Source organism: Physcomitrium patens, chromosome 10, assembly GCF_059467195.1.
Source record: "Physcomitrium patens ecotype Gransden chromosome 10, ASM5946719v1, whole genome shotgun sequence".
Classification (NCBI taxonomy): domain Eukaryota; kingdom Viridiplantae; phylum Streptophyta; class Bryopsida; order Funariales; family Funariaceae; genus Physcomitrium; species Physcomitrium patens.
Genome location: NC_143419.1, coordinates 3,961,774 through 3,974,271, shown reverse-complemented (window position 1 = coordinate 3,974,271; position 12,498 = coordinate 3,961,774). Strand labels below are relative to the sequence as shown.

Below are 12,498 nucleotides of genomic sequence, written 5' to 3'. Positions count from 1 at the left end.
AAATGTGTAGGAATAACTAAAAATGCTTCAATGATCATATTTTGCTTGATCCAGCTAAAGTTTTCAACACTATATATACAAATGTTAGTATTAATTACAATACAACAGTATGTGTTGTCATGACATATAAACATTCAAGTTGATCTAATGATTCAAAATACCAAATATAACGTGGGTTAACATGTCATAACTGACAAAACAAATTAGCTTACTTAATGATAGTTGTTCTATTGTTTAGAACGCAGAAAGTAATCTACGTGTTTGTTTCTGTTTTTTGACATGAATCATTCTACATTGTTGCAGTGGGGAGAAAAGGGGGGGGGGGATGGGAGCCAGTGCTGCCTGGATGCCCGTCCTGGTTCTGGTTCTTCTTCTTCTTCTTCTAGAAGCTTTCACGGGAGTCGGAGGGTGCTGGGATCGGGAGCGCGGGCTACCGAAGTTTGTCATGAACTAACTTATCATCATTTAACGATCGCTCGTCGTTTGTGTTCAGCGACGCCCCGCCTTAGGGTTTAAGCTTCCCCCCCTTCTCCCTCGGGATCTCAAGTCCTCCATCACCCAATCAAATATGTACTAGCCTTTGCGCAGTCAGGAGTTCATCGCCATCTGACCGTTTGAGTCTCGTGCCACTGTTCTCCTGCCAAAACCTTCAATTTCTTGGCTGCTGTGCGCGGGCTGTATCTCTCGTCGTGAGAGGGACAAGAGAGAGTGAGGATCTATCAGGTCGGTTGTCGGAGGTTTTGTGTGTGGCATTACGGTGCGGGAGCAGAGGATCTTGAAAGCTGTGGTGTGGTTTTGTAGGGTTAGCAGTGGTGGATAAGTGCTGGAACGGCGCTTGTCTCTTTTTTTAATTTTTACTTTTTTTATTCTTCCATTTCAGTGAGTTTCCTAGTGGTTTGGTGCTCTATCAAGTAACTACGACAGAAGGGGGAGCAGGGTTAGTCGTTGGTCTCCCTCCTTGCGCGGGGGAGCGGAGGAACGGTGTGCACTATGGCAGAGAAGCTCCTGGATTTCACCCAGCCCTTTGACGTCGGTCTTCTCGATGCTACCGTCGCAGCGTTTTATGGAACAGGTTCGAAAGAAGAGGTATGTTTCGTTTTTGATGTGGATTTCTTCACATTTACATGACCTCGGGGTGGAGGGGAGATTGAGCGAAGCAGGGATACCATTGAATACTTTGGTCGTGAGGATTGTAGTCCCTTAGGAGGAGATGTATGAATCGAGCTAATTTTCTTGTCCTTCTGGCTGATCTTTGCTGCGATCGTCCTTCAACCCCCTCGACGCAAGCCTGTTGATCTTCGTTCTGTATCTAGGGTGTGCGCCCTAATAGTGTGGGTCCCTTTCAGCATTCATCGTCGTATTTCTACCAGAACTTGCTGCCCGTGCATTTAGGTTCTTGAATCATGGGCGGTCTCCAAAGCTGAATCAACATTCAAAATGTTCATGGTTGGGTCGCACAACATTGATGTCATGAATGGTGTGTGATAGTCTGCATTTTGAGTTGCATCTTTCGTGAGGCTTGTGCAGTGATGTGTGTCATTATGGGCCCTTTCCCGGAGCATAGGCAGATAAGTATCTGTAGTAAAACTCTTTGGGGATTGGGTTGGGTTGTGGAGATGAGGGTGATGAGGGGTAAGTTGGGAAAGTGGTGTGATCGAGGATTACGGAATGGTTCGTAGTAGGGATCAAGTTTTGAGAGAATTACTGCGATTCGCATGGACCTGAAAGTGACGAGGTTGCGAATATGATTGGTCGTGTAGCACTTGGTGGTGTAGTCTACATGGACTCTGAGTGAATGCGGAGGGGGGGGGGTGCGAGTGCTTGGTGAATCGTTTGACATGGGGTAAAAACGGGAGGGAGGTCAATTGTTTGGGGTGTTATTGCGGAGAGCAGGTCGAGTGGGAGCAGCATACGGTGTTAGAGCATAGAGGCATTCCCTGGGAAGCATGCGACAGGGTTGTGTAGGGAAGCATTTTGAGATGGCGCAGTGGGCCTGGCGCACGTTAGAATGAGGGCAGGGTGGGGATGAGCGGGATGAGGGTGAGCATGCGTGTGAGGTGGTCGTGGAAGCCAAGTGCGTGATGCAGAGGAACAATGGTTTTGGGCCTGGTGTGTGCACACGGAGAGGAATGTGCATGGATAGAGATAGTGGACAATTTGGGAGGCAGATGGAAAGGGGGGGGGGGAGTCGTTGGAGAGATGATGAGGAGGCAAAATACTAGGGTGGTGATGATGGCGTGGCTTTGATTGGGAAGGATGTGGATATGGATTGGGATGCGGTCTTGAGAACGGACGTTGGAGTGGTAGTGTGAGGTTTGTGGTTTGTGTTATGGGGGCGATTTGTACGTTCATACCGTGTGGAACAGGGTCGCAGTGTAATGGTAGGACAGTGAAGTCGTGTGCTTGTGAAGAGGCGATGTTGTTATGGATTGGATTCATAATCTTGAAAATGTCCTGGTTCTTCGAAACCTGAGCAGTTTTGCTGAGTACATGTTGCTGAGAATGTCAGCAGAGTACATTCAGCGTCACTGGAAACTGAACTGTATTGTGCCCACGTTGATCATTTCCTCGCAGAGAGCTGCTGCCGAGAGGGTATTGAGGCAGCTACAAGAGCATCCGGATACGTGGACCCGAGTTGTAACAATACTTCAGAACTCTTCCATTCCAAATTCCAAGTTCTATGCTCTTCAGGTACGCGTATGTCCGTGTGGTTTAGCAGGAACTTCAGAGGTGTTAATTCTCATATTTTGTTGACATTTTACTATATCTTATTTGATGTTTTTATTTCTAATTCACAGGTGTATTATGTATCTTATTATATATAGAAGATTATTAAGCTTTCATTGTTGTTGTCGTTTATTTCTGTTGCGAAGGTTCTAGAGGGAGTTATTAAATATCGATGGAACGCCCTACCTGTAGAGCAACGGGATGGCATTAAAAACTACATATCGGACCTTATTGTGCAGGTATATTTTAGATTGCTCTTCCTTTTTCACTGTCCGTATATCTCAGTTGGCTATTTAGTACGGTTTTCTCTATTAATTAATATTTATTTTCAGTAACTTTGTCCATATCCTCTATCTTTCAAAGCTTGGAATTTACGTAAAGATTTCCACCATCTCATTCTGTGAATCGTATAACATTTGATTCCAGCTCTCAAGCAACGAAGCGTCGTTTCGGACAGAGCGGTTGTACGTGAACAAATTGAATATTATTCTTGTTCAGGTGCGTTTCTACTTGCTTTAATCTAAAATCAAGTTATGCGATGTCATTCTATGTATTATCAGTACGTAATGGCACTAGTTCTTAGTGGTTTTTAAGTTCTGTGATGTGGCGTTCGTACTTTGATGAACTGATGATATACTTTCACCTGCAGTGCCCTCCCGTGTGCACTGCCCATTTGTGTGTACACTGAAGCGAGTATTTACTGGCAGCTGATACGGTGGTCACTCGGATTGATATGGCTTTTGCACAGGTCTTGAAGCATGAGTGGCCTGCGCGATGGCCAGGATTTATTCCGGATCTCGTGTCGGCTGCTAAAAGCAGCGAGACTCTTTGTGAAAATTGCATGGTTATATTGAAGGTCTGAATTATTATTATTATCATTATTATATTTTAATCTCGGTTCTGTACTCGATGCTTCCGCTCGCATTAAGTATGCGTATTCGACCTGTTTTGGTTTGAACTGATTCTGCATGAGTCTGTAAAAGACTGACACACTTAACTATTGAATTGCAGCTCCTCAGCGAAGAGGTATTCGATTTTTCACGAGGAGAGTTGACTCAAAGTAAGATCAAAGAATTAAAGAATTCTTTAAACAGGTATGTTACGTTTTGTTTACGGCTGAAGGTGTTTGCTCTACAGGCTGGAGCATAAACTTGTTGGGTTGCTTGTGATTGAATTAAGTGCCTAACATGACACTTGTATCTGACATTGATATCTGTTTTGAATTGTCCGAAGATTTGGACCACCGTCCTTGTTGCTTAAACTAAGTGTGAGTTAGTTGTGTTTACGTGCCCATCACAAGTCGTTGGCTGGAGTTGAAATTTTACTAATTTTGGGAACATTGCATGGATCGACAGTGAATTTCAGCTCATTCATGAATTGTGTCAATACGTTTTGTCAATGTCTCAACGCCCTGAACTTATCCGAGCAACACTGGCTACTCTACATGCTTTTCTATCCTGGATTCCACTTGGTTACATATTTGAATCAGCGTTGGTGAGTGTTCTTTATTTTTGTTTATGCTTCACGATCCTAATTATGTAACTAGTAGTATTCGCCATGTTCGACTTGCAAGTCAGTATCTTAACTAGCGTCGTGTTCGGTGGACTAAGCAGCGTCTATTCACTTGTAACCTTTCATGGTCGTATTCTGCACTTGCAGCTGGAGACTTTATTGAAGCTCTTTCCTGTCGCTGGTTATCGCAATTTGGCTTTGCAATGTCTGACTGAGGTAATTAGTGTCACTTTTCACTTTGTTTCATTTGTCTCTAAATGTGGTTTCTTATTTTTCCGTTTTTATTAGAAATAAGGGACTCTTGTTTTCTCTCATGTGCTGGTTGGTCGTGAACTGAATTAGTAGTAACTGTGCAGGTTGCTGTCCTCAGTTTTGGAGATTTCTACGACGCGCAATTCGTGAAACTTTACACCATTTTTACGGCGCAGCTCCAGGTACAGCGCCTTTCTCTTTTATTATCTGAAATTATGCATATTTCCACTAACAATAGTGTTGGTCGGAGAAGTATTTCAGAACAGATTGTTTTTGCGACATGTGTTTTTGCATTGTTCAAGTCTGGCGTCCTGTTGCTTCAGTTTTCTCTTCGACTTTGACGTTGAATGTGTTCACGTGTCTGGACCGATGCATGAGCTTATAAAGAGCATGTTTTGCAGATGATTCTTCCACCAGGTACCAATGTCCCAGAGTCGTATGGGAACGGCACGGATGAGGACCAGGTTTTTTTCATCAACTATTCATGAATCTGTAGTTTAGAGATTATATGGGTACTATTGTGATTTTTTATTTAATCAACACCTGTCTTGTTTTTCTTTCTTTCAAATTATGGTCAAATTTTCATATTCCAAATATTTTCTGCAGCGCTTCTAATACACTTGAGAAAGCTGGCTTGTCGGTATGATTTATCACTGAAAATTAATAGTTAACTGAGCTTGAATGGGCTATTTACAATATTTTGCTGTTGTTTGTGCATTATCTTTTGGTGTAATGTTCCTTATTTGTTTTTTATGTACTTTGCTCTCATTACAGGCCTTTATACAGAATCTGGCAATGTTTTTCACCGCATTTTTCAAGGTTTTCTTTCTGAAACCAGTGTTTGCCTGTTTATGCGTCTTTTATTTCAAGAAGGAATTTGGATCTACGATTTGGACACTTGCTACGTGCTCAGTATGCTCTAATCTTCCGATGCTTGCTGTTTCAGTCGCACATTGGGGTGTTGGAGTCCAATCAAGAGAATCAAACTGCTTTGTTGATGGGATTGGAGTACTTGATCGGAATTTCATATGTTGATGATACAGAGGTCTTTAAGGTATGCTTGCCTTTCTATGTTAGATATAGGAAATAAAAAAATTGCACAAAATATAATTCTGTCGGCATTTTAGTTTTGACCTTTTTACTTGTTGCAAAAGATAAAGAATGCGGTGCTATTGGAACTCTAAGGTGCTTGAGACAATCACATATACCTGCGTCTAATTCGAAGAGTGTTTGTGAAAAAGCATTGCATCCTAATTCTGAAACTTTTTATTGCCCAAGAAAAAGAAGTTCCGTTGGGTACTCAATCATACTGTTCTTGTGGCTTCTTTGTCGTACTCACCTACTTAGCTTGAAGTAGTGGTGGTTGATTTGTTTGAATATTTTGTTTTCCTGATGGTGACGGATTACTGTTGACAGTTAAGTGTGGGTTGGACCTTCTCAGGTTTGCCTGGACTACTGGAATTCCCTCGTATGTGACCTTTTCCAGTCAGAATGCAATATGGAAACTCCTGCCTCGTCTAGTCCACTTGGCCTTCAGGTACAAAGGGTTTACACGTTTGTTGACAATGTTTGTTCTCTGTTGTCAGCCGTGAGAAGTGTTGATAATAGAAGCTGCGGAATTCCATTGTGTTGGGACGTGTAGCTCTTAGAATTCATTCTCATTTTCTGTTAGTTGTGTTTCAGCCCAGATGTTCTCTATGACCATTGAATTTACAAAATTGATGTCATATTATGAACTCTGTAGTTGACATATGCCCTGGTTGTCACGTTTCTATGTCCCAGTTGAATGGGATGGGGGCGCAGCTTTCTCGTCGTAAGCAGTTGTACTCGGGACCTTTGTCGAAGTTGAGATTGCTTATGATCAGTCGCATGGCCAAGCCCGAGGAAGTTTTGATAGTAGAAGATGAAAATGGCAATATCGTCCGCGAGACTATGAAAGACAACGATGTCCTTGTACAGTATAAGGTGTTCCCTCTTTCCTATCTCTTTACTTGGTCGCGTTCATCACCTGCTTCATATGTTCTTACAAGAATGCATATCACATAATCATTTTCAGAATTCCATGTTTCTTATGTACTCGTATTTATGTTTTTGTTTTGGTGCCTTTTGTCTTGGTCGCCAGTGTCTGGCTTTGCATCTGAACTTGTAAATGATATACGTTGTGACTAACTCTTTGTGCTATGATCAACCAGATTATGAGGGAGACTTTGATTTATTTGTCTCATTTGGACCACGAAGATACAGAGCAGCAGGTAATCTTAGTTTTTACTTTCTAGTAGATATTTACAGCCGTTTACGTGGTGGTAGACTATATTTTGCACTATCAGTTGTCGTTTGTGGTTTCTGGTTAATCTTTACCGTACTGTCTGACAATATTGTGATTTGTGCAGATGCTTAAGAAGCTGAACAAGCAATTGAATGGTGAGGAGTGGGCTTGGAATAATTTGAACACACTCTGCTGGGCTATTGGTTCCATATCAGGCTCCATGGTTGAAGACCAGGTACTTTTTTGCAGTCGATTGTACAGCGTACCTTCTAATGTTAGGTTGTAGAAAGGTGTAATGCCGCTAGTTGTGACTTGGTCAGTTCCTTGTATGATGCAGTGATATGTTAAATTTTATCTGAGGTCCCAAGTTTTGATCAGGGTTTATGGATTGGTTTTGTTTCGGGTTTTATCCATTTATTTATCTTTCCATCCTCCAACATAATCTGGATTTAATGGCAATTCGGTGGACCAGGAAAATCGTTTTCTCGTCACCGTGATTCGAGACCTCCTTAATCTATGTGAGATCACGAAGGGCAAGGACAACAAGGCGGTGATTGCTAGCAATATCATGTATGCACCTACACTCATGGCTTTTTGGTCTAATCCGTTACTTTTTGCTGTCTAAACATTAAAACATTCCAATTTTTTTGTCGAAGGAACACATGGGCGTGTGTTATGGATTCCTGCTATGTAAGATATTATTGCAGCCTTTGTGAGAGTGTGATTACGGCACTTTACATTCAATATTGATTGATTTCCTTCGTAATTCAATCTTATCTCGAACAATAATTATGTTGCCTCTACTTGGTCAGGTATGTTGTGGGCCAGTATCCTCGGTTTTTGAGGGCCCATTGGAAGTTTCTGAAGACTGTGGTCAATAAGCTCTTCGAGTTCATGCATGAAACCCATCCTGGTGTACAGGTTTCTGATCTAGCCTTTCAGTTCCAAGATTTGGTATCTGTTGTCTCTTTATGGAAACTAATCATTTCAAGAACTCTTCTAGTGTTGGCAGTTTTACTAATAGCCTGTCTGGATCAAAAAAAGTGAGCCTGTTCGTGTACATCGTGAGAGCTTATGTTTCGAACTTCTAGATTATATGAGTTGTCTAGAAATTAGACATTGAAGAAGTTTGTTTAGAAATTGAACACCCTTTTCACTTATTTTGTTGGACTGTTCAGGATATGGCTTGTGATACATTTTTGAAGATAGTTCAAAAATGTAGAAGGAAATTTGTCATTCTTCAGGTCAATACCACACAACATGGATGACTACTTGGTTTGATTAGCATTTAACGCTGTATTGTCCTTTTTCATGTGGGTTTTGTATTATCACTGGTGTTTAGGAAATGCAGTATCGTGATTAGAACAATCATTTTTTGTGCAAAATGGCCATAAGTGGCTTATTCATGTGTTCACTTCTACACCTAGACATACTCAATGCCTTTATTTTCTACCGTTTCAAGGTGATGCTAATCCTTCTTAAATTCATCTCCTGTGCATTTGTAGGTTGGGGAGACAGAGCCTTTTGTGTGTGAGCTTCTGAAGGGTTTGCCTACTACCATTTTGGATCTGGAAGCCCATCAAATTCACACTTTTTATGAAGCTGTATGTGCATAGTCCTGTTAGATTTTTTACTTCAGTCGCAGCATTTACGAGTTCTTTAGCTGTATGTTCTATCGTCGTCGGCGATTTTTCCTGTGCCCATTGTGGGTTGTCTTTGATTTATGTGGACAGACAATTGGCAGTTTTCACTGTACCTTTTCAATCATATGGGATGAGAGTTTATTACAAGCTTTTGACCTAGGCGTGTCTTCTAATCCCAGGTTGGATTCATGATACAAGCTGAATCGGACCCTCAAAGACGGGATGAGTACTTGCAAAAGCTTATGGAACTTCCGAACCAGGTTAAGTTTTGTACACATCTTTCGGCTACATAACGCAAAACAAAGTTTTAATAGCATTAATCTACTGGTAGTGTTTTCCTGTCAGTATTGTTTTTGACTTTGTTCTATTCTGAAGATTTGATTTCAATGCTTGTGGATCATTTGGTTATAATCTGTTTTTCACAAATTGTCTGATGTTTTTGCTCGATGCAGAGATGGGTAGAGATCATCAATCAAGCCCGTCAAAGTGTCGAGTATTTAAAATCAACAGAAGTTGTACGAGCTGTACTTAATATTCTTCAGGTAAGATTTTTACGTCTCTATGTCTGGTGTAACCATGAGTTTCTTGTTATAAAGAAGCCCTCCTCCACAATTTACGTAACTCTACTACCTTTCCATTAAGCTGCTACATCTTCTGGGTGATGGTTACTAATCTAACCTCGACGCGGATTTCATTTGTGCGCAGTTAAACACCAGTGTTGCTAGCGCCCTTGGTCAGTCCTTCCTAGCTCAGATATCGTTGATCTACTTGGATATGCTGAATGTCTATAGGTGAAGTGGCTTTATCTTACAGAACCTTTGTGTCTTCGATGTTTGTCTGTAATTGGAAAATTATTGCTGCTGCATCTAGGTCTAGTTGAAGATACTTCTGTATTAAAGTACTGGACATTAAAGCAACTGTCGTCACGCATGCAGAATGTATAGTGAGCTCATATCAAGTAGCATTGCTGAGGGAGGACCTTATGCATCCAGGACCTCATTTGTCAAGCTTCTCAGGTGAAGAGATACGTTGTTTCTGTTCAATCCTTTCAACGTCAGTTGCCTGCGCATGTCTTCTGAGTCGACTGCATCACCATGTGTGTACTTAAAACAAAGTCAATCCCAACAGCTGTGTAGTTGAACACGTGTATTATTTTGCAGGTCTGTGAAGCGGGAAACCTTGAAATTGATCGAAACCTTTGTGGATAAAGCAGAAGATGCCGAACTGATTGCAAAGAACTTTGTGCCAGCCATGATGGATCCCATCCTGGGTGATTATGCTCGTAATGTGTCTGACGCACGTGAATCTGAAGTTCTCTCTCTGTTCGCCACTATTATTAACAAGTACGTAGTACAGCTTCATCTTATTTTGCTTTTCACCTATTTAGGGATATCTTTGGTTTTGATCTCATTATTGAACGTGATGAAATTGTTTCTAGCATGACTATGTGTACTGACTTTGTATCATGTATGACAAGATATGGGTACGTATGTGCTCCCCTCTTAAGCTGCCAAGATGTAACATGGTACATGGAAGCAGTGTATTGTAATATATTTTGAGCTGTTTTGCAGATTGAAAAGCGTCATGATGGATGATGTACCGCGAATCTTCGAAGCTGTTTTTGCATGCACTCTTGAGGTGCGCTTTCTTTTCAAGGAGTTTCTGTGTATCGAATCATTTCTGATTTTTGTAGATTTTTGGTTAAGGATCTATCAGTTTGAGCTGCGAACCTAACATTTTACTCTGGTTGTATAGATGATAACTAAAAACTTTGAGGACTACCCAGAGCATCGTCTGAAGTTCTTCTCCTTGTTACGGGCAATTGCAAGCCACTGTTTCCGTGCGCTTTTCACTTTATCGAGTCAAGTAAGTTGTTATCCCATGGCTAATCCGTGCCATCATGTTTTGAGATTTGTCTTCTGCCCGTTTTATTAAACAAAGTGTCCTTGATTGCTTATTTGAATTGCTTTAGTCTCCATCATCTGATAACGATTAGTAAAGACGATCTTTCTAAGTTTGTTGAAGTTTTGGATGTGTATTTGATTCTTGTCTCCCTTTGCCAGCAACTGAAACTAGTAATGGATTCGATCATCTGGGCATTCCGTCACACGGAGCGTAATGTTGCAGAAACTGGCCTTAACCTTCTCCTTGAAATGCTTACGAATTTCCAAGTAATCTTCAACTTTACACATAGCAGTCTGCATGCCAGAGAACATATGCATTTAGTTTACGTATTTGTTGTAGTTTTGTATTTTCTTTATGGTCTCGGGTTTGTTAATAGTACCTTCATTGCCGCTAAGTATGTGTGAAACCAACTTTGTTAATGCTTTCTTTACGTTTTGATTGGTGGTGCAGGCGTCAGAGTTCTGCAACCAGTTCCATCAGACCTATTTTCTCACTATTGAGCAAGAAGTATTTGCAGTCTTGACCGACACCTTCCACAAGCCTGGATTCAAACTACATGTCTTGATTCTACAACACTTATTTTGCCTGGTATCGCCTTTTCTTACGATCCTTTTCTACACCTTGTATATTTGCATATTCTGTTATCGTGATTTCCTGTCCCTTTTTTCATGTCTCTTTGTACTTCTAAGTCCCTCTGGTTTATTCAGGTTGACTCATCGACTCTCACACAACCGCTCTGGGACGCAGCAACATTAGGTCCAGCAGCTTTTCCCAGTAATACGGAATTCGTTCGGGATTACACTATCAAGCTTTTGGGAACGTCATTTCCCAACATGACTCTTGTCGAGGTAAGTCATTTGTATCGAAATATACATGTATATACAGATGTGTGTAGTCATGCATTCAGCTTTAAGTGATCTTAAGCCATCCAGCTGGGTAATAGTTTTAAATTTCTCGTACCATATGTTGCTTTGCATAACCAAACGATCACCCTTTTCAGGATTGGTTACAAGAGATTTGAAGATTCTGTGCATTTGAATATTACGCTTTGTAAAGGTGTTTGCATTAAGTTGAACTTACCTATTTGGTGCTTTGAATGTGTGCAGGTAACGACATTCGTGAACGGACTTTTTGAAACCCGAAGTGATTTGGGAGCTTTCAAAAACCAACTCCGTGACTTTTTGATTCAATCCAAGGAGTTCTCGGCCCAGGTACAATCGCTTGAGAATTCTAACTTCCTAAGATGTACAATGCCAAATAGCATGTTGCACGGTATCTATTTTCTTTCAAGTAATGGTATTCATAGCAAAATAGTATTTTTTTCCGGATGAACATCACTCACGGCGGAGAGGATGTGCAGGACAATAAGGATCTGTATGCCGAAGAAGCTGCTGTACAAAGAGAAGCAGAAAGGAGGCGAATGCTCAGCATTCCTGGACTTATAGCTCCAATTGAAATCCAAGATGAAATGATTGATACTTAGGCGCATACTTTGATGACCTCGAGACTTTTTATTCAAGTTTCAGTTCAACTATGCCTCGTGAAACAGTGATGGAGCATGTGTCAGCTTCAACTGCTTTAATTTTTGTTTAGCCGTGAAACTGTTCAGAACGTTTTGACTGCTGTAGGTTGGCACGGTTGGCTTTCGTGATCTCAGGAATCAATTAATGCATGGTGGCATTTTAAGAGGTGGAGGATAATCCTGGCCAGGTTGAAAATACCACTGATCTAGAGAAGACCATACACATCAACTGTAGCTGATGCGCTTTTGTGGACTCCAGAGATGAGAGTATCAAACTCTCTGCTAGTTTAAGGGTGGGACAAGTGTAGAGATTTGAGTCCCTTGAGGCAGCCGTATTCTACTTGTGATTCCTCTGGGCAGAGAGATTTTTGGTGAAGGCACTGGTGCCGGTTTGGGCGAGTGTGCCTTAGTATAACCACAACTGCACTTACATCTCATCTGTGTCCTCATTGGTTGAAGTAGGGCTGTCTTCTGTTTAATTTAGCTGGCTACCTGCACAGTACAGACAACCTACACTTTTACGTGTGTGGGCAGAACATTTTAATGAAAATTAGTCACTATTCGTTCCCATTCAAAATGCAGCGACATGTTAATAAAATGTTCTGAAAGATACGAGTATATTCATGCATCATTTGTACCACACGAATACATTTCCACAACCTTGTCGCCAT

The 12,498-nt window shown here is 41.3% G+C and overlaps 1 protein-coding gene across 1 annotated transcript; it reads left to right on the top strand.

The window, feature by feature from the left end:
• The first annotated feature begins 413 nt into the window (after positions 1-413).
• On the top strand, positions 414-12,445 carry LOC112287230 (protein EXPORTIN 1A). The gene is made up of 32 exons (XM_024530043.3): positions 414-1,086; positions 2,575-2,691; positions 2,874-2,966; positions 3,154-3,225; positions 3,476-3,583; positions 3,739-3,821; positions 4,083-4,221; positions 4,387-4,455; positions 4,596-4,673; positions 4,893-4,955; positions 5,266-5,310; positions 5,438-5,545; positions 5,933-6,028; positions 6,274-6,456; positions 6,684-6,743; positions 6,882-6,992; positions 7,230-7,327; positions 7,570-7,678; positions 7,936-8,001; positions 8,263-8,361; positions 8,580-8,660; positions 8,853-8,942; positions 9,106-9,191; positions 9,336-9,416; positions 9,561-9,743; positions 9,972-10,038; positions 10,156-10,266; positions 10,464-10,571; positions 10,756-10,893; positions 11,013-11,153; positions 11,412-11,516; positions 11,666-12,445. Exons 1-32 carry the CDS (start codon positions 991-993, stop codon positions 11,786-11,788), a joined length of 3,207 nt encoding a protein of 1,068 aa, XP_024385811.1. The 5' UTR covers positions 414-990; the 3' UTR covers positions 11,789-12,445.
• The last annotated feature ends 53 nt before the right edge of the window (positions 12,446-12,498 follow it).